This window comes from Heloderma suspectum, chromosome 3, assembly GCF_057233095.1.
Source record: "Heloderma suspectum isolate Gila_16-S chromosome 3, 16-S_ref, whole genome shotgun sequence".
Lineage (NCBI taxonomy): Eukaryota > Metazoa > Chordata > Lepidosauria > Squamata > Helodermatidae > Heloderma > Heloderma suspectum.
The window spans coordinates 295136302-295158824 of record NC_139460.1 but is presented as its reverse complement, the minus strand read 5'-3'; the positions used below and the strand labels follow the sequence as shown (position 1 = coordinate 295158824).

Below are 22523 nucleotides of genomic sequence, written 5' to 3'. Positions count from 1 at the left end.
ATTCTACTTTCAGCTCATCCTTACCCTACAGAGGTGTGGGTCATGTGGCCTGTCCTTACCAGCTGGAAAAATAGGCTCACATTGATATGAATTTGCTGCGTGATGCACAAATCGTAACACAGATGTTACTGGTTAACTAAAGTAGGTCTCTAAATCCACACACACAATTATATTAGTTTGTAGCAGGAAAAGATAGAAGTGTTGCAGTACAAGAGACATGCATCTTGATCCTTTGCATCTTTACTTAGAAGAAAGTCCCACTGAATTCAGTGGAGCTTATTTACAAGTAAGTGAGCACAAGACTGCAACCGTAAATGATTTACCGTCATATGAGCATGAGTGTGCAGCGACCCATGTCAACAGACCAGATGCCTCACATCATTCATAGGTCATCCGTTGTTTGCATTATATCTTTGCCTAAGATTCTTATACTGATCATTTTAACTGTAACTTCAGGAAGAGATCCATACATACTAGTCTGTGCATAAAATTAGGAAAGCTGACTTACATTTGCAATATCCTTTTCCAGTGCCATTACTCTATTCATTTCTATAGAAATTTGGGTCTCATTGATGGTAAGATTTCTTTCCTGGCGGATCAGCTTTGCCACAGAAATCATGAAATCGACATAGGCGGAACATGCCTGTAAGGGGAAAAACGTTTTGCAAATATCTATTGGGCATTGTGCAAAATAGCTCACTGGACAGATGCATGCACAGAACCGCCTTTTCCCACGTGAGCTCCCTATCAGTTGCAGTCATCTTCTGAGGGCCTGCTCTGCATTCACTTCCAAGGCAGGTCAAATAGTGGTAATGTGGGATGGGCCCTTTTTGGTGACAGCACCCCCCAGTTGTAGAAATCTTTTCCAAGGGAAGCTAGACTGGTCCCTTCTCTGTTGTGCTTTAGGTGGGCAGTTAAGACAATGTTGTTCCACTAGGCTTTTTAATTTTATCTAGTAATGCTTTTTTTTTTTTTTTTGGCTTTGGGTGTTCTTTTTAATTATATGGCTATTTTATAGTTGTATGCTGCTTTGAAAGCTCTTTTTAGAGCCAAAAGGCAGAAGAGAAAGGTTTTATAAATGAATAATGCTACACTTGAAATGGGGTGCCACCAAACCGAGCGTGTCTGTATTTGGTTCTTGCCCTCTTCTATGGAATGTACAGAAATTAGAATTGTGTGCAAATGGCCTCTCAAAATTCTCTAGCCTATTTGTGGGAAAAGGAATTGGGGGGGGACAATTTCACTGAATTTCTTCTAGGGGAAGAGAAATTCTCCAACAGTTTCTCACAGATAGGGCTCACCATTGGCAGGGGTTGTAGCACAGGTTCTTTCTTTTTTCCTAAAGGTTTTTGGTTTACTGCACTGCTTCTGCAAGTGGCAACAGCATCAACTGTGTTGAGGCTTTCTCTCTTCTGAGGCAAAATTTTGAATGTCTTTTGGTGGTATTTTTGAGCTTACCTAATCACCGTGAGGTGGCCAAAGGTGCTGTCTGTGTGTTTTCTCTCTCTATTACACATCTCTCCATTGCTCTGCAGCATCCCAGGCCAACTGCACTTCCTGAACTGAAAAAGCCCCATGGGAGGAATTGCCTCATGATGTCTTCCTCATGATGGATTTAATTGGAGTGCAGGAAGCTGAGGAGGCTACAGGCTGCCACAGAGATTGTTGTACCATGATTCTCTGAACACTCCATGGCCACCTCATAAGTAAACTAAGCACAAGAATCCCAAGCCCAACCCATGAGAATTTCTCAGAAATTTCTTCTCCTTTGAATTTCTTTTTGAAAGCCATTTCTTTTCTACCAAATTGAAAGAGAATGGTCAAAAAATGTGGGAGAAATTTTTGGCACAGCACTAATAGAAATCCCTTCACTCCACGTTAAGATGTGTTTGTTTATCTGCCTGCAACAGTGGCAGCTAATTGTATGAAGCAGGGTGGGGAAATGCACAACATGGTGATGTTACAGTATTGGGTAAGTGGTCCTACAACTGCTGTTGGGGGGAGAGAACTTGACCTGGGAATGCTGTCCTCTGCACTAGTCACCCCATATTGAGTGTTACATGCCATTCTGGTAGGAGTACTAATTTTACTGTTTAGCTATAAGCCGTAACATAACCAAAGGAACATTCAGAGCTGAGCAACAAATCTAGGCCCTCAATTTCCTGGCTGCCAGCACAAATAGGGAAAATACATTACTGTGCATGTTTCATCATCAAACAACAAAAATCATACAAATGTGCTAGATGTAACAAAATTCTTCCTGAACAGACTCATGAGAAGTCTGTTTCACAGGGATCCTTATAAAAAGGACACCAACCTGCCTGGTCACTCAGGTCATCGGAGGGCTTGCTCCTGGCGGTTCCACATGGACCTATGGCCTGGTTGGAGTCCACCAGGAAAAGAGCCTTCAGTGTGGTGGCCCCCTTCCTGTGGAACTCCCTGGAGGTCAGGCAGACACCAACATTGTGTTACATTTGGTGTCTTCTGAAGGCATTGTTATTTTGTGAGGCCTTCCTTGAGTGACTTGCTGCGGTTTATTAAGTTCAGAATCTGTTCTTTTAAAATGTTTAATTGCTTTAATTATGGGGTTTTATTCTTTTATCTTGTTGCTCACCGCTCTGAAATCTTTGATGTGGAGTGGTATAGAAATATTGTTAAATAAATAAATAAATAAATAAATAAATAACAATATCCTCAGCCACAATTTTATAAAATGTGCAACAATGCTATTCTGGTGATAATTTCTTATAACAGTCTTCTAAGCAAGCAGAGGACATAACATTAAATCTTAATTCTGTAAAAGTATTCCTACTTGAAGCTAAGTTAATAAAATCCAAATAACTGTCTTTCTGATGATCTAACTTGATACATGGGTACAATGTAGAAAACCTCAAATGGGCTTCACAACTTGTGGCCCTCCAGATGTTGTGGGACTGCATTTCCCAACATCCCTCATCATTGACTATGCTGGCTAGGGCTGATGAGAGTTGCAGTGTGTCAGCATCTGGAGCGTCATGAGTTGTCCACCCCTGATCTAGAAGAATGAATACTTAACATATAAGGGTGCAATCCTATGGACTGCGCCCTCGCTGATCAGAAGCCCCTGAACTCAGAGGCTTCCAAAATTCCCATGCCCTGGTGGACTGAATCCGGAAGGGTGGGAGGGGTGGGGAATATGATCTTTGCCTCCCCATCCTCTGGTTGCCTATATTTTTGCTAGAGGGGCGTTTCAGCCTGTCTAGCAAGGGCAATTTTGAGGGAGAGGGAAGGAGGCTGGAGGAAGTTCAGGATAAATATATCCTGGCATCTCCAGTCTCTTCTCCTCTCCACCCAGTGGAACGCCCCTTTTCTCCCCTCTCTGAGGTTGATTTTCTGATCCCGGAGAGGCAGCTGCTGTAGGTCTCTCCATGCTGGCTGCAAGGGGATGGGGTCAGGGGCTGGATCTCTGACTCACCCTTCCGAGGTCGGAGTGCTGTCTCTGAACTCAGAAGGGGGTTTCTGAGGTGACCTACGGTCCCTGGGATGCTTGCCCAGGGACCATAGGAATGCTCTCTCTGTCAGAGAGTCTTTTCCAAACACACAGTGCACTAACTGACATTTAGATAGCAGGACCTTAGTCAGGTAACTATCAAGACCTCTAGCAAGTGCCAATAATTCAGCCTCCTCTGAACATTTAAGGGACATATATGCCATTCTGCTCTTAGTTTTCTCTGTCTCTAAACCACAGTTCCTTCTAAGTTTATTATTTATCCATATTTATGTACTTATTTGTTTGATTAATCATCCTATAGCTGAAGCTGTCAGGGTGACATACATAATAAAAGCAAACATAATAAAATTAGTGATAAAACCAATAACATAACCAACATCAGCTAAAACCTGAAGGACCGTTTCTGTTTGCACGAGAGGCTCGTCTGGCCATTAAGGATCAACTTTGAACAGTTAGAGCTTTGTTAAATTACTATTTTTGATGAAGAAAATGAATAGCTGGCTGTATCTGGCTGGAAAACTCCCACCCACACCAGTTCATTTCGAAATAACACTAACAATAATAATGAGCCCCAAATTAGTTTTAAATATTATCTTATGGCAAACAGTTATATGTCTCTAATCATAATACTGTATCAGGCTTCTATTATGAGTGTAATTATATATTTACTAGTATGTATTTAAAAGCAAACACCCGAATTGCAGTTTTCCTAACCAGTTTACTTAATTATGGTTTCTGAACATAAGGCTTCCAGAGTATTAAACTGGTAAGTTGGGATGAGATACTCATTAGAGAAAGAATGATTCAGCTTCTCTAAACATCTGTAGGATATTCTGTTATGGATGTTTTGCTTCTTCTCAAAGATTCTAACCTCCCCTTAGCATGTCCATATACCATCTATCTCCAGGCCCCCTTCACATGTGACAATTGCCCAAATGGATATTGACTTCCACATAGGAAATCTGTACACTCTCACATTAGGAGGCTACAGCCAACCATAATCCCCCACTATGTGACCAGAAGTACCCTACCACCAGGCACGGTAGGTAGCCACCTCAGGCAACAGCAGATTTTAAAGTTGCTTTGTGGGAAACAAAGGACACAAACCAGTGGGATTGTTCTTCTGCACCTCCTGTTTATATCAGCATAATGTCTTGTGAAATGGGGCCCATATTAGTGGGGCCACAGCATTTGTGAGTGTCATTTGGATTTTCTGTGTCAGGTGCTAAAACGGCATGGTGGGGCCCTTCATATAATGATGTGCACAGAATGGACACAATAATGTCAGGATATGCTGAAGAATCTCACATCAAATAGAAAAATATTTTTTTTTCTTACTCATTGGAATTGAAGTATAAAGAATCCAAGAGACATTGTATTCATGTCATTTATGACTTGTTTACATATACTACTTTGGGGGTACCATTCCTTCTTTATCATCTTTCTGATAGTCACTACAGGTACACTATCTTCAGTGAGGCTTCTGAATTAGTGCTGTGCCAAATCCTGACCTGTATTTTGGGAAACTTTTTCTCTCCCTGCGAAAGAGACATTTTTTTTTCTGCCTCTTTTGTAAGGAGGGGGAGAATTTAAGAGAATTTTCTCCTTGGGGAGGGGGACAGGGTTTTTCCACATACCTTTTTTAAGTGTAGGTGATTCTTGAGAGGACTTTGTAAAAAACAAACCACCCCTTCCACTTGCAGGAGGCAGGGGCCTGCTGTTTCAACGAGCACCATTTGCCACTCCAATGGTTGCTCGTTCTTTTCTGTAAGTATCCCATCTATGCAAATGGGGGCCTTAAAGCAGCAATGTCCACAATGTTAAAGGCATTTATGTTGCAGACATTGCACCTTTAAGGCCCCCATTTGCATAGATGGGATACTTACGGAAAAGAACGAGTAGCCATTGAAGTGGAAAATGGTGCTCATTGAAGGAGCAGGTGTTTTTTAAAAATAAAAATAAAAAGAAGACCCCCTCGGGACTTTCCTACACTTTAAAAAGGTATGTGGAAAAAACCTGTCCCCTTCCTCAAGGAGAAAATTATCCACAATTCTCATATCTCCCAGCCTCTTTCACCAGAGTGTTCGTTTTTCTCCCAACCCCCCACAAAATGCCAAAAATAGAAGAATTAAAATTTTCAGCATAGCACTATTCTGAATTAGTTGTGAAGCAGGCAAATTGGGAGCCTATCCTTTTAACAGAGAGTTACAGGGACTCCTTGCTAATCTGTGAGCCCAGGCATACCTCTCTGTACACTCCAGTGCATTCATAGTAGTCACGGGAAGGGAGTCCAAGTCCAGGCTGATCAATCTGTAAAGTCAACAGATAAAATGGCAATCCAGGGTGTAGATAAAAGTTTACAAACCATTTCCAAACAATGAAGTAAATGTATAAATACCATAACAAATAATGCTAGACTAATTTTTTTCAGAGTCCACTGATGGAGACAGAAGATATAGAGAATGATAGTATTCCAGCAAAAAGAAAGAAAGAAAGAAAGAAAGAAAGAAAGAGGGGGAGGGGGCTGGATTTAAAGAGAGAGGAATGGTTAAAGGCAGGTGAATAAAAAGAGGATGTTTCACCCCCTACTTCCAAACCCCCCCAAAAGAACGGGTCGGTGGTGGTTAGTGAGAGTTTGAGGCAGAAGGAAGAGATTGGGCACCACACTTTAAGAAGGATGCAGACAAACTGGAGAGGGTTCAGAGGAGGGCAACAAAGATGATCAGGGGACTGGAAACAAAGCCCTATGAGGAGAGACTGAAAGAACTGGGCATGTTTAGCCTTGAGAAGAGAAGACTGAGGGGAGATATGATAGCGCTCTTCAAGTACTTGAAAGGTTGTCACAGAGAAGAAGGCCAGGATCTCTTCTGGATCATCCCAGAGTGCAGGACACGGAATAATGGGCTCAAGTTACAGGAAGCCAGATTCCAGCTGAACATCAGGAAAAACTTCCTGACTGTAAGAGCAATACGACAATGGAACCAATTACCCAGGGAGGTAGTGGGCTCTCCCACACTGGAGGCGTTCAAGTCGAGGCTGGACAGCCATCTGTCAGGGATGCTCTGACTTGGATTCCTGCATTGAGCAGGGGGTTGGGCTTGATGGCCTTGTAGGCCCCTTCCAACCCTACTATTCTATGATTCTATGATTGCTGCTACTTAGTGGTGACCATGGGTAAGTTGCGGTTCCAAACCCTTACTAGTAGATGTCATGTGACATATTCAAAGGTTGGGAGGGGGAGAACCACCATGCAAATATGGCTGCTGACAGTATCCCAAGCCCTCATGGTGTTCTGGTGGTCATCCAGAAACTGCATGCCATGCCACACTCCCCCTTTGAAAGTACACACTCCCACACTTTCCCACTCGGAGTGGGAAAGGAGGCAACATAGAACCTAAAACAAGGGGGAAAGGAAACATAGGGAAGGTGACATGGACCCAGGCACCTTTTTAGTCCTTACTGTTTTAATAGTGCTTTATGAAGCCCAGGAAAGACCTTGTTGCCTATGTGCTGTGACTAAAGCTTTATTGAGAGTGAAACAAGATCTGTAGTGCTTGCATAGGCTCCTCCCTCTTGACCTCCACACTGGAGCCCAGCCTCCAGTCTCCCTGCACTTCCCTTGCTGGATACAACTGCTAGCCATTATAACACCTACATACCCCCAGCATTCTCTGTAGGCAACACACTCTGCTTGATCCTTTAGGGCAGTGGTTCTCAACCTTCCTAATGCCGCGACCCTTTAATACAGTTCCTCATGTTGTGGTGACCCCCAACCATAAAATTATTTTCGTTGCTACTTCATAACTGTAATTTTGCTACTGTTATGAATCGTAATGTAAATATCTGATATGCAGGATGTATTTTCATTGTTACAAATTGAACATAATTAAAGCATAGTGATTAATCAACCCCCACCCAAGAAGAGACAGGGCTCCTTTAGCCCATTAACAACCCCTTCACCCCTCACTGCCCACCCCACCCCATAGGGACTAGCCTCTGCTTCCCACGACCCCACATAGGGCTCCTCTCCCAGGTCATTTTGCCCATAAATACCCCCTTCACCCCTCACTGCCCAGCCCACCCCATAAGGACAAGCCTCTGTGGCCCACGACCTCCAGGTCCTCGCCCAGCCTTCTGACCCACCCCATATGCTTTTGCGCTGTGCCCTTCTTCCACACACCCTATAGGCCTCCCTTAGCCCATATAAAAATGCCCCCTTCACACCCCCCCACAGCCCAGCCCACTCCTCAGGGGCAGGCCTGTGTGCGCCACGCCCCAACCCCACAGCCCGCCTGCCCCCTGTGGAGTGCTTTGCAGCTGCTCTTCATCCCCACCTCAGGGATCCCCGAACCCACGCAGGGGCCCCGTCTCCTCCTCACCCCACAGCGCAACCCAGCCCACTCCAGAGCATCAGGCCTCGGCTTCACACACTGTCCTCATGACCCGCGGCGACCATCGCGGCCCATCTCCCCTCACTCTCCTGGCTTGCGGGGGCCACCCTCCGCCCACAGCAGCCAGACCTCGGCTCCCTTCTCTCCCCACATCCCCCAATAATTCAGCGTGCAGCTCTGGACACCGCCCTTTCCTCCCGCCATCCCTCGTATCATGGAGATCTTCCCTCGCCCGCCCATAAGCGGCGACCCTTCGGCTGCTCTGCCTCCCGCCATCTCCGATTTCTCCACACGCCATCCTTGCCTACCCCACGGCGGGCGGGCGGGTGGCCGGGCCTAGCCGGGCCTTGCAGGCGGCGGACACAGACACGCCAGCCCTGCCTGGCTCTCTCCCCGCGCTCTTACCGCTTAGGCCGCTGCCGCTTCAGCAGCCCCCCAGCCGACCACACGCGCTTCCTGGTCCGGCCTCCCCAGGGTGGAGCACGCCAGACCCCACCAGCCAGTCACCCCCATAAGGGGAGCCGCCACCATCGGCGCTAGAGCCTCTGGGCCTCCCTTCCCTCTTTGACTCCCCTTCTCTCACCTCCCTCACCTGGAACCTCGCAAAGGTGCTAGATTCTATCTAGTGTATCTGCATGTGGGCAGACCCGCCTGGAGACGGATAGAGGAGCGGTGTCTCAATTCCTAAGACCATCGGAAATATGTGTTTTCCGATGGTTTTAGGTGACCCCTGTGAAAGGGTCGTTCGACCCCCAAAGGGGTCGTGACCCACAGGTTGAGAACCGCTGCTTTAGGGTCACCTAAAAGCCAACCCACAGTGTAAGAGTAATTAGCACCAATCTTGGTGAAGAATCTCAAAGGGGATCGTACAGTCTTGGCTTAGGCTGGCCAAGCATATTCCACAAAACATTAAGGCTATGTTGCATTCCTGTTCTGTTCACGTACATCCAGGCATTTTATGTCACAATAATTTGAGTACAATAATAGACATCCTATGCCACGTGAGCAGACTTCTATTCATGCAATGGCACTTTCCCTTCTGCTCATCCCTGCAGCCCGCTGTGTGCCCCCAGATCTGCTCCAGAGGATCCCACAACCCTCTGGAGCAGATCTGGGGAGAATGTGCGGCACTGCAGGGTGAGAGTAAATCTGTCCGCCAACGGTTTCTGTTCCACTGACAGATGACCAGTGTTGGATACAACCCTAGGGAAAGGGAGTCCAGTGGTGTATGAAACCGTTCCAAAAGTAGAACTAAAGCAGGTTTCCCTTAAGATCAAAAGGTATGGCTAAACAAGGAAACAAAAGAAACACACAACGCAACAGACACGTTTACATATGCATCACATTTCTTCATGGACTGCCACACAATTGCCTGGGAGGAGGAGTGTGGGGCCCCACTGCTAGACTCACAGCCTCCTTGGGATTGTATGGAGGTGGTGTTTATGTGGCCCAGCACCTCTTTGTTGGTAGAGCATTCATAACATCCCCCATTCCCATGATTGTGGCAGCTTGGGTGGAAAAGGAAAGGGTATTTTAGTCCTTTCCAAGAGTGGTGAACTTACATGAAGTATGTGTTGCGTGGAGTTTTTATCATCTGTACCAACAAACACATTAATGATGACCCTTCTTCCATACTGATTGTTTAGCTCTGCGATAGACTTCTCAGCTGTCCATGTGGCGCCTAAAGCAGTAAAAGCAACCCACACTCAGCATTTTGACAAAGACAAGCTACCCTTCCTTATAATTTGAAAGTAGTAATAGAGAAAGAACCAGAACTCCCCTACCATAATTAATGTCCCAGCTGTCCGATGCTACAGGCCAGTCAGAAAAAGTTGCCATTATGTTGATTAGTGGTTGCCCTCCTCTGCTTTCAATAGCGGCTTGTGAAAGGAAGCATTAATACCATGAGTCTTAACTTTTTATTTATTTATTTATTTATTTATTTCATTTCTATATTGTCCAATAGCCGAAGCTCTCTGGGTGGTTCACAAAAATTGTGATTAATTAAAGCACTCATTTAGGACACTGGGATAGGGTAATGGTCCCATATAGGCTGGTGATGCTCCCACAATCATCACCCATTCCATGACATAATTTTCTCCAGTCTGAAGTCATTTCAAAGGGAAAAAAGGGTATCAAGAAAAACTAAAAATATCATAACAATGGTTTCTTGAGCCTGAAGACAATTTCCTGCCTGACACTATGTGTTTTTAGCATGTCATTTGAATGTGTCCACCAACCATTTTAAATGGATACAACCAGACCTCAATTAACTCCAGCATTAATTTCCATATGATCCAAAGCACCATTTATCTGCCCGTTTTTCTTTTTTTCAGCCTGGATGGCAATATTTGCCAAGTATGTTGCTGTCACTCATTACTTTACTGTTGTGGCTTGTTTCCACAAGGACATATTAGAGTGGATTCCTGCATTTTTCTGTGCAGTCAAGTTACTGTATGGGAAACCTAATTGCCTGACAAAACTACTTGAGATGAGTGGCCCAAGCTAATGAACAGAAAGGCACGGTTGGAACCCACTGCAGTGCTCTGGCAGAATAAAGCAAGACTTATTAATTCAGGATAACAGTTCAGAATCAATATCCCCATTTAGTCTTGATTCTGTAAATGAAATTACTGCTATGATTGTCCTGTCCTTAACTGATGTTTTCCACTCGTTTTATTTCCAGGTGCCAGAATTTAAAACTACTCTAAATGTCTTCCAACCTTTCCTGTGATGACCTAAAAAATCTCTACTGGGTAGATTTAAATTTGCAACTGTAAAACATTATAGGCACACTGAAAAAAATTAAATATGACATATGGAGAGAATAAATACAGTGATACATTTTTTATTATTAATTTAACACAGGTTCTACTGTACTGATTGCACTGTAAATGTTGGTGTTTATGTGTATGAAACAAAGTTATCTTGCTAGGGTGTCATAAGGCCTAAGACAAGAATTTAGCAAAAGAGTGGTGTTTCTGTGCACCTCAGGAATACAGAGTGCAGCAGTCTTCCCCAACCTGGTGCTTTCCAGATGTATGGGACTACAACTCCCATCACCCCCAGCCAGCATGGCGTGCCATGCTATATCCCTCTTAGGTGTGGCAATTTCCAAGGGGAACTTACATTCATTTATACAAGATCTGTAGAGCGTTTTTGCTTTCTTAACAGCTTCTATATCTGTACTCTTTTCCTTCTCGAGGACATCTGAAAACAAGGGATATATACAAGATCAGCTCTTAAATAGTTCTGTTCTACAAGTGTCATGCTGCTTCTTGATGCCCACTTGACTTACTACAACCTCAACATCCAAAAAGATAAGTGATTATGAGAGCACCATTTAAAGTCTTGGGGTGTCCTCTTATGGTCCCTGGGAGGGCTTCCCAGGGACAATCAGATACTGTGGACCTCCCCCTCCATGGGTGGAGGGGGACATCTCCCTTCAGAGAGGGAGATTCACCCATAGAGGTTCTCGCTTGATGGCAACAGAGCTTTCCGATGCCATGGCTGCCCCACTGGTGGTGTAACGTGAGCAGTGCAGGCAAAAAGGAGGAATTCTGGAGGCGTAATAGAGGTGGATCAGGGACAGCTTTTCTTGTTCCTGGACATGCCCCCGGAGCAGGCAAAAAAATACACTAGCTCTGCCCTGCGATTGGAGCCAACGGAAGGGAAAATACAATAAAAAGAAGGACCCGCAAGAGAAAAGCAAACCAAAAGGGAAGAAGACAACCCCTGCTACCTTCCACCCTGGCTGGGAAGTGGCAGTTCTTCTGCCATAGATTCACACACCCCCTCCTGTAGGATCGTTCTGGCTTTTTGTAAATGCTCTAAGGTGCACATAATATTCTCATCCACCTTCTTCTGAATTCGGCAGCAACGTTTTCTGATGTTTGCAAAAGAAACATATCTTTGATATGGCTGTGATATGTCTATGTTTAGAAGGCATTTACTTGGCTGTCTCTAAATGCACGATACAGGATGTAAGGTTGGCCAGCATTGGCAGACAGCAGTTTTGGCAGCATTCCCAGCTGAGCTGGCCTAAAGGAAGCTGCCTTCTCACTCCTAGGACAGCTGCCCACACATCCAGGGTCATGGGGGCACTGTTTTCAGCTGCTGTAAGAGTCTGAACGCAATGCCAAGATCACTCCTTGACCGGTGTGGTGTAGTGGCTAGAGTGTTGGACTGGGACTTGGGAGACCCGGGTTCTAGTCCCCAGTCACTTGGCCATGAAGCTCACTGGGTGACTTTGGGCCAGTCACAGACTCTCAGCCCAACCTACCTCACAGGGTTGTTGTTGTGGGGATAAAATGGAGAGGAGGAGGATTATTTATGTACGCCGCTTTCAGTTACTTGGAAGAAAAAAGGCAGGATATAAATGCAACAAATAAATAAATAAATAAATTCCTTGGAGTGGGACCAGATCTACCCAAGCCTGAAAACAGGCCCTGTTTCCTTTTTTGCCAGATGCAACAGATTAATTCCCAAATTTGCATTCACATAACCAAGCAAATGGTCTGGACTGATTTTAGACAGACTGGAGTGCAGAAGAACACATATTAAAACTGTGGCATCAAATGTAACACTTTTTGCTCTTCTTGACACAAGCTGGAGGAGTGGAAAAGAAGCTTGAAATTATCCTAATGTTTAGTTCACAAATGCTTATTCCACTGACCTTTCAAAACAACTTCTAGTTCATCTCTTAAAATGTCAAAGTTACTATAACGGGAACTTGTCTCTGGAATGATGTTCTTCTTCAACCATCCTCCACAGGCATACTGATAAAAGTTTTTGCAAGGTTCTATAGTAGTATCCATGCTCTCAATGATTCGGGAAGCTGTCATAAGAGACAAAGGCCCAGAAATGTAAAAAATAACAAATAAAAATTGAGGATAGTATAAAGGAAAGCAAAACAAAACAACCAGGCTTAATTGCTGATACAAAAGGAAAAAAATGTAAAAATAATAAATTAATTAATACAGAGTGGTAGGCGGCAGTATTGCAACCGAAACTCTCCCCACGACCTGAGTTCGATCCCAGCGGAAGCTGGGTCCCAGGTAGCCGGCTCAGGTTGACTCAGCCTTCCATCCTTCCGAGGTCAGTAAAATGAGTACCCAGCTTGCTGGGGGAAAGGTAGTCATGACTGGGGAAGGCAATGGCAAACCACCCCGCTATAGTCTGCCATGAAAACGCCAGCGGAAGCAGCGTCCCTCTAGGCATCAGTAATGACCCAGTGCTTGCACAGGAGGAACCTTTCCTTTTTTCCTTACAGATTATAGGATTGGGCTGCACAGGGTAGTAGCTCTCATAATGAACACAACCACTACATACAGCAACAGTTACAATATTTCTTCCATTCTACTCAGAGAAAAAAAGATCACCAACAGAGAGGTGGATTTTACAGCTGATCCACATGAAACAGCAACTATATGAGGGGACCTATAAACTGGTACCATGATTGCTGTCTCCAGTTAGCAAGGTGTTTGCAGGGACTTGTCATGGAGGTGAAGGTACTTTGGTGTGCTACCACAAACCTTGGCTGAGGGCAGGAAAGAACACATACATCGGCAGCCAGGTGAAGGCCACTAACTTTTGTTCCATGAACATTTGAGCGATGAGTTGTATTTAATAACAAGCAGAGATGTAAGTTCAGACAAGTTCTCAATATTTTTGAAAGCATGTACCATCAGGAGATTGTGATTGATTGCCATATTCCTATTTATTAGTATAGCACTAAAATATTTATATCTTTCATTAGAGGTAACTAGTCTCAGGGTCTTAAGTTCTATGTTCCTCCTCCTCCTTCCAGAGGTATATTGGTTCACCCTCCTTCGAAACAGAAATGACAGAACTAGACTGAAATTTTCTGGATGTGATAATTCACCTTCCAAAGGGCTTCCCTGAATCAAAGCTGTGTACAAATAACCTCTCAAAATGATCAACCCTACTTGTGGTCAGGGAAATTGGGGAACCATTTCACTGAATTTTTCCAAGGGGAGGAGAAATTCTCCAACAGTTTCTTGAGTGGGATTCATCATTAGTGGTAGCAATAGCATGGCTTCGTTCCTTTTTCCTAAAGTTTTATTTCTGTTTTTGCTGTGCTGCAAGCAGCAACCTACCATTATTACAGGGCATGTGTGTGTATGTGTGGAGGGGAGGAGGTGGCAACTGCCACAAAAATGGTGGAGAATATTCAGAGAACATTCCACAAAGTGACCTTTTTCTAGAGATGGCAGAGAATTCCGCCACGGATTCCAGTGAGGCCGGATCCTTTAGATCCGGCCCCCTGGAATCCATGGCAGAACGGCCTCCTGCCCCCCTGCCCCCCTGCGGAATCCCCTGAGATAGAACTTACCTGGGGCAGATGCGGTGGATTTGGCGGCGGCGGTTCCGGCGGCGGCGGCTGGTCTCCTGGCTGCTATCAAGCTGTGATAGGCTACGTAAGAATTTACATAGCTTATCACGGCTAACCCCTAAAAAAAACCAAAACCAGCGTACGCAAATGGCGGTGGCTACGGCGGCTGCCATTTGCGTTTTCTATTTTTCGCCGTTCTAGCCACTACGCTATTTGCGGTTCCCTTTTTTTCGCCGTAATTGCCTATGTAAATATTTACATAGGCTAGAATGGCGAAAAATAGAGAACGCAAATGGCGGCCGCCATAGCCGCCGCCATTTGTGTACGCTGGTGTTTTTTTTTTTAGGGGTTAGCCGTGATAGGCTATGTAAATTCTTACGTAGCCTATAACGGCTGCCTGGCTGGACGCAAATGGCGGCTGCTATGGCGTCCGCCATTTGTGTCCGCAGCAGCCTGTCCGCGGCCAGAAATCCGGCTGCGGATGGCCCTGGCCAGCTGCTCTGCGGCCTGGCCACAGAGCAGAGCCGGCCATCAAGGATCCCGGGGGGAGGACCGGATTGCCTCCCCCCCGTTGAGGATTCTGGGGGAAGGGACGGAGCGCCCCCCCCCCGCAAACAGAATCCGCGAACAGGTAAGTCACTTCCGTACATCCCTACCTTTTTCTAGGGGGATGAGAAAAAGAAAAATCTCAGAAATTTTCTCAAAAGAATGTCTTCCAAGAATTTTTGTCTTAGCTCTAGAATAATTATTAAGACAACATTGTTAAGAAGGGATCAGGGCACAATGCTGTACAAATGCAAACAAACTTAGCATTCCTCTTTTCATGTTTCCATCTTCATGGAGAAAGGGGATATTCTTCTCTTATAGGGAGTCACATGAGTTCCCGATGTTGAAAGAAGTGATGCATATCTCCATGGCAGTGAGGGGTGTGATGTACCAGTTCTGCTTTCACGCATTACAGTGGAAACATGACAAAAACCCTGAAGCGGGAGTCACTCATGCTTCCTCTTTTGCTACTCCCTGAAACGTTCAAAGCTGCCCTTAACAAATAGTTCAAAAGCAGACAGAATTGTGGGACTGTCCCCTGGTTCAACTCTTCTGGTCTGGAGTATTTGGGGTGATTTCAGGTATTGTTGGTTGCATCGTTGTGTCAGACCCCTCTTAGCACTGTCTAACGGATAACCTAAGACGCAATTTGCCAGACTGTGAGGTAATCCTGTTTCTGTTGCAAGCAGCGTGCCTAGAAATAGTATAACATTGGAAAACAGGTGCTGGCTGCATGTTGCAGGGCTGGTTCACCAATATCTGGAAAACTGCACTTTCAGAGAGACTAACCCACCATGGCAGAGCTCTGAGAGGGCTGGACAAACATGACCATTTCATGGAAATCTGGTTTCCCTTCATTGCATTTGTCAATAATCGGACAGTGGCATATAAGTCCCTGATATCCCAAGCATAATTTTGGAGGGATCTAATTAAATGAGGGGTGCGCTAAGAACATTCTACTGTTAATGTAACTCAGACAAGAATTGGAACCAAGTTTCTTTTTATTTTGTTTGAATAATCGGCCTTTATTGTTGACTATAAGCTCATTGTACTACGCACAATAATCAAATAAAACAAAGTTTTAAAAAGCAAACAAAATTAAGAATTATTATTATTATTAATTAATTAATATTATTAGAGCACAATCCTATGGATAGGCAGCCGCCTCTGAACTCGGAGGTGACTGCCTATCGAATGCAGGGTAGGAGAAGCACGGAGGTGATCATTCCCTCCATGCTTCTCCTGCCCTGCATTTGTGGCTAGACAGCCGATTATGGCTATCTAGCTGCGGGACGGCGGAGCAGGGGAGGATGCTGTCGGACAACACATAGGATGTGTTGTACCAGCATTTCCTCTTTCCCCATCCCAGAACCACCCCCACCCCCTGGAATGCCCTGTTTTGGCTGCTCCTTGCTCCTCTTCTGAGTGGGGAGCGCGGAGCTGTTCCACGCTGCCTACAAGGCAACGCGGAAGGAGGGGAAGGTTGGTTCTCCAGGAACTGATCTCGGAGCATGGGCTCCGAGGACGATACCCGGAAAACCACATATCCTATGGCCATCTAGCCACTGACTAGCGGCCATAGGATCGCTCCCTTAAAGAATTAATAATAATAATAATAATAAATAATTATTATATAATTAAGAATTATTATTCTTAATTACTATTACTTAGCTTTCATAGCACTTAGTACTTCCTTATCCAAGGCTAGGTAGCTCATGACTTGGATAGCCCACTAATGACTTGGGATATTATTGTTTTGTTTTGTTTTTAAAATATCTTTTATAATATTTGTTGTCTGACAGAAAGGAGGTATATAATTACAATAAATAAGTGACATTATTATAATATTTAATCTAAGACAATGATCATTTGAAGCTGTTTCACTCACATCAAAATGGCTTGTGTCAATCTATCAGTTTGAGGGACGAAGTTGTGAAGCAAATAAGAATGTCTTGCAAAAACCCAAAGATGCTTTATTTGAAAACAGACCCAAAGGTTTAGCAGGTACCCCATGCTACAATTTGAGCACTATTGGAAGGGGAAATCAGATTAGCAGTGTGATTCTATGCATGGAGCTTACTCCCATGTAAATATGTTGAAGATCCAGTGAAATCGGTGAGGTGGGGGGGACACCATTTCACAAAACCATTTCTCCTCAAATTACTGGGTCACTTTCATGATTTTTTGATTGAGTTATTGTTTCTTGCCAGTTCTAAATTTCTAAACCAGTTTCTTGCCACAGATTTCAGTGTAGCTATGGATAATATCACACAACCATTTACTTGTGTGGTGTGTCCTTTTAAAAAACTTAGGAAGTGACCCCTCTAAGCATGTGGGGTGCTGGTCAACTCTGGGCTCTGGTGGGGTAGGCACCATTGCTTTTAAGTGGACGCCATGATGACACTCAAATCACTGAAGGGTGAAAACGTACTGTTTGCAGCCTGTGGCAGCCTACTACTAGGAGGGATGCTTTCTCCCATATTAACCTGCCTGTACACTATGATGACTGTATACCTTTAAATATTGCAGCATACTGAGATAAAATAGACATAGGATTTCTAAACAGACATAGGATGGTCAGCTGACAGTTAAAGTGACCAGGGAGTCATGTCAAGAGCAAACTGTATGTATTGTAATATTGCATCTATAAACATTTTTTAACGAAGTGCCTGTCTTCACAAAAAATAACGCTTAAACATTACATGGAATGAACACGGAGAATTTGTAAAGGCTAGTTAGCGAAGAGTCGAGCATATCTGAAAGATGGAGCAACTGAAAGAACCAAACTGAAAATGTAAGCTTGACCCTGAATGCTGCTAATGGCTGGAAACATTTCAGGCAGGAGTAGGGCAGCTACTTATAAATATCCAAAAAAAGGGAAATGCATCACTAAAAAAGAGGAGCATGATTCGCACAACATTTGCACATGTTAATTTATATCTATAGAGGAAAATGCAGAAATAATTATTGTAGTTTAAATAGAAATACAGCACATCTCACCATAGTGGGGAAGACTGTGATCACGTGACCTGTGTGCCTGCTTGTTCAGCCTGTTGTTGAGGTGCTGACCGTCGATGGGCAACAGGTTAAATGGTGCATTATCTTTAAGCTGGAATTGGACAGAACAGCCCTTCAAAAAGAGGAAGCCTTCAAGCAGAGAACAGCCTTCTGGCAGCCCTTCAAATAGAGGACTGCTCTCTGTAACAGAGGACACCTGGCTGAAGCCCTTCTGGGAATGGCCCTGGATGGCTTCAGTGATTAGGTAGTGACCATGGGGAGGTCTTCCTCAAATAGTAGCTCCCTTTCTTTGCCATGCCCCTGAAGGCTCATCTCATCTCATCACCTGACACCTACTCTTACATCTGTTTTGGTGCTGGAGTTTCATTAACATAAAGCATTTGCAGGCTTTAGATTAGAGGAAAGGTCTTAGTACAGTTCAAAGTGTGCTCTCACACATCTGCTTGAGCAAACTGCAGTGAGGGAAGAGCCCTCATCTAGACTTCCTGTCCCAGCACTTCCTGTTCCCTTAAAAAAAGGTAAAGGTGTCCCCAACCAGTCGTGTCCGACTCTAGGGTGCGGTGCTCGTCCCCGTTTCTAAGCCGAAGAGCCAGCGCTGTCCGAAGACGCTTCCATGGTCATGTGGACGGCATGACCGAACACCGAGGTGCACAGAACGCTGTTACCTTTCCCGCCGAGGCGGTACCTATTTATCTACTTGCAATTTCTTGCTTTCGAACTGCTAGGTTGGCAGGAGCTGGGACTGAAGACGGGAGCTCACTCCGTCACGCGGCACTCGGGTCTCAAACTGCTGTCCTGCCAACCTTCCGGTCTACAGTTCAGTGTCTTAACCACTAAGCCACCGCTATCCCCAATCTCTCCACCAGTGGAGGCTGGTGGCTCCGATTTAGGTGGGGCCATCCACTCTGGATTTCAGCCAGAACCAGCCAGAACTCTAAAGGAACTATCCAAGGTGCTGAACCTATTTGGAGGATTGAGTTCAGCACCTTTAGAATTCTGGCTGGTTCTGGCTGAAACCCAGGATAGATTTACAGCTCCACGGAAATCAGAGCCACCAGCCTCCACAGCTCTTCACTTAGTTTCATGAGTCATGATACACCAGGCAAAGGCCCTTTTATTTTCTCAGGCCATTTAAACCATGGGAAATCTCATAGGTTTTGTTCCACTGCTGTGTTTTTTTTTTAAAAATGCCCAGCTATTTTTCACATTTCTGTTTTTAATCATGTATTTATTAATTGTATTGTTTTACTAATTTGATAGCTGCCTTGGGAGTATCATATAATTCATTCATTCAATCAACCAATTCTAGGAAAATCCTAGTATAATATAAGGAAAAGAGTCTATGATACCTCTCTGGGTTGCTGCACAGCATTGCCTAATAGAAAGCTAATTTATTTAATCCCATTCCCCACACTCAAATTGACAGGATGAGGATCTTCCTTTTGAATGGCAGTGCTCTTTAAAATTATAGTTAAGGACTATATTCTTTCACTGAGGTAATGAATGGAAGAGGACTTAAATTATATTGTAATTTTCTCTCTGAAGATGGAAAGATATTTCAAAAAAAGCATCTGGAAAGAACATAATGAGGCTTAGGAGCTATCGATGGCCATCTGTATAACTGGAATACAACAGAATTAAAATACTAGATCAGAATATCTGCCTGGCATTCTCTCCACAAAGGTCTTTGATCTTGCCTCCTCTGAATTCGTGTTGGAAGATGCATGTTTGAGACACAACATTTTCCAGTCGCAAACTTATTCGACTTGAAGCTGGAATAGGTAGGTTTAAATCCCAAAGAAGAGAAACAGGTTCTCAGGATCCTTTTTTTGTTATTATTGTAGGAAGCCCAATGCATTTTGGGCCTTTTTCTTATTTTTAGGCCTTCTTCAGGGGGTAGAGAAAAAATTCTGCAGAAAAAGTGTGCAGTAGACGACACAGTAGAATGTGACACAGTAGATTGTGTTGCCAGTAGATTGACACAGGAGAAATCTTTCGCAAAAAAATTCTGCAGACTTTTTTTCTCTATCCCCTGAAGAAGGTGTAAAATAAGAAAAAGGCTGAAATGTGTTGGGCTTCCTAAAGAGAGAGAGAGAGAGAGAGAGCGCATCCTGAGAACCTGTTTCTCTTCTTTGTGATTTACTTTGGATGCTCACTGCCTTCTGTTTTCTAGGTTTAAATCCTAACTTAGGGAGTGGGGAAGTTTGAAAACATGCTGGAAGTGGACTAGGGTAGCCAAGTGTCCTACTAGACATAGGACAGTCCTCTATTTTCAAGAGCTGGCAGAGGACAGCTATATTTGAAGGTGACCTCTGTTTGATGGGCTGTGCAGTCCAAGTCTGTTTTAAAGATAAAGAACTGTAAGAAGGGAAGAACCACTGTTGTTCATCAATAGTTGACCCTGGAAATAGCAGCCATACAGGTCACCTAGTCAGTCTGCTCTACTATGGTGACATGTTTTCAATTTCTATTTAAATAATAGTTATCTCTAAATTTGCACCTGTACATGATTTGCATATGCAGATGTTATGCCAATTGGTATCCTCTTTTGTCCGCTTTTTCACTGATGCATGTCCTCGTTTTGGGTGATGTGTAAGTGGCCACCCTAATCCAGCACCTCCTATACCTCCACATAGGTGGTGCACGGAACAGCTTGGGTGTCAGGGCCAGCGGGGCTAACAGAAACAGAAAGGACCTTTCACAAACCATCTGCTGTTGGAGCCATTCCAGCAACCTGCACTTTCCTCCCTAAAATGCCCCCATAAGGCACAGGTTGTAAGGGCAAGAGCAGCTGCGATGAGCCTTCTCAGGCCAGGACAAAACTCATCATCTGCTACAAAGCCATAACACATAGCCCATGTTATCCTTCAGTTTCTGACTACAATAGTTCCTGAGGAACTAAAGGGGTTTTGGGCAAATTATTATTTCTGAGCCTTGGGTCCAAGTGGGAAAGGGACACTGGGGGATGCTGAACCTCTTTCAGCCAGGGAGATGAATTCCGTTTCGGAAAAGCTCTTGGGGCTGCATTCCAGTGGTGGGCAAGAGAAAAGGCAAAAGGGGTGGGGGCCAAAATACCAAAAATCCCTAGCAGTGCTCTTAATGCAGACCTGTGGCAGGGTTTCTCATAGGCTAAGAGAAGAGAGGGAGGGAGGAGTCTGGAGTCTGGGTTGTACTTAAAGAGACAGCACACAGTTGATTCACGGAGGGAAAAATCCTATTGGGATAGGTGGCCACCTCCGAACTCTGAGGCGACCGCCTATTCAATGCAGAGCAGGAGAAGTGTGGAGGGGATCATCCCCTCCACACTTCAGCTGCCCTGCATTTGTGGCTAGATAGCCGATTTTGGCTGTCTAGCCACAGGAAGTCGGAGGGTGGGAAGCAGCAACTGGACGACACATTGGATGTGTCGTACCGGATTTCCAACTTCCCCACGCTGGCACATCCCCAGGAACACCCTGTTTTCACCGCTCCGCACTCCTCTTCTGAGCACAAAGCATGGGGTCATTCTGCAGTGCCTACGAGGTAGTGCGGGAGGGGCTGAAGGCTGGTTCTCAGGGAACCGACCTTGGAGCGTGGGCTACATATCCTATGGCCATCTAGCCACTGACTAGCGGCCATAGGATTGCACCCTAAGTCTGAATATCACCCACAGAGCAAGAAATTTCTTCAGGTTCTAGGAAACCAAACTACAGAGCACCAGTATCTGATCTACTACTATATCAAACTTTTTTTTTTGTCTAGGACCTTAGTGGTTTTCTTAAAATGTGTATCCATGGGGGTGTGGTGGTGGTGGTGGTGGTGGAATAATTGCATTATCACTGAAAACAAGAATTAGGGTAATGATATGTTGTGTATGGTTTGAGAGGAAGATTTGGTGTTGCAGATGTGCTTTTAAAAAATGCCTTGAATCACAAACTGTATTTGCAGCTATTACGAAGAAGACGTATCAAATACTAAAGTGACACAAAACATAAAATTGTCACACAATGTGTTCAGAAGATCAGAGCCAACTATATCTAAGGAAATTTGTCTCTTAATGATTGAGCATATACAACCAGTGCCCCAACAGATTAATACAGAAGCTGAGTTTTTGCTGAACAACATTTGCAAACTACATATTTAGAAGCTTAAGTAGTGGGTCAAGACATTATAATTTCAAGGAGTTATCTGGCATCTGCATGTGATGCACTAGATGAAGAGTAGACAATCTGATCACCTCCAGATGTTTTGGACTACAGTTCCCATATATCCCAGCCAGCATGGCCAATGGCCAGGGATTATAGGAGTTGTAGTCCAAAACATCTGGATAGCACAGTTGCCTGCCCTGAACTAGATCTCCTGTGTCATCCAATTTAGACACACCTCTGCTGTTTTAAGAATAAACCCTGTGATTGAATTATACAGATGAGGCAGCTGCAGACAGATGACTTATGAGCATTATTGCTGAAATTGCCAAGACATTGTTCTGTGAAAGAACAACAAACACACTGAGGGTGGCATTTTAAGGCAGGCATAGGACTTTTTCTTTTCTTCCTGTTTCCGTGACATTACATGAATCCTGGACAAATACAGTCTATTCCAACTGACTCAGAAAGGGTGGGAGAGAAAATATATGTTTGGCGACGGCAGAAGTGGCAGGCTGGTCAAGAAGAAAGAGGTCTGACAAAAAGGCCTTTAGATCTGAGGAGGAGAAGGGGGTTGGTGAGAACAGTTTCAACAAACT

The 22523-nt window shown here is 44.5% G+C and overlaps 1 protein-coding gene across 8 annotated transcripts in view; it reads right to left on the bottom strand.

Moving 5' to 3' along the window:
• MME (membrane metalloendopeptidase) overlaps window positions 1–22523 on the bottom strand; it is a 127484-nt gene that overhangs the window by 44241 nt on the left and 60720 nt on the right. For all 8 annotated transcript variants that reach the window (XM_084847315.1, XM_084847316.1, XM_084847314.1 and 5 more), the window contains 6 exons: window positions 12557–12718; window positions 11011–11091; window positions 9666–9761; window positions 9444–9562; window positions 5735–5800; window positions 509–643 (listed from right to left, as the gene is read on the bottom strand). In XM_084847315.1, the coding sequence (XP_084703441.1) occupies window positions 509–643; window positions 5735–5800; window positions 9444–9562; window positions 9666–9761; window positions 11011–11091; window positions 12557–12718 (659 nt within the window). The remainder of the gene's footprint in view (window positions 1–508; window positions 644–5734; window positions 5801–9443; window positions 9563–9665; window positions 9762–11010; window positions 11092–12556; window positions 12719–22523) is intronic.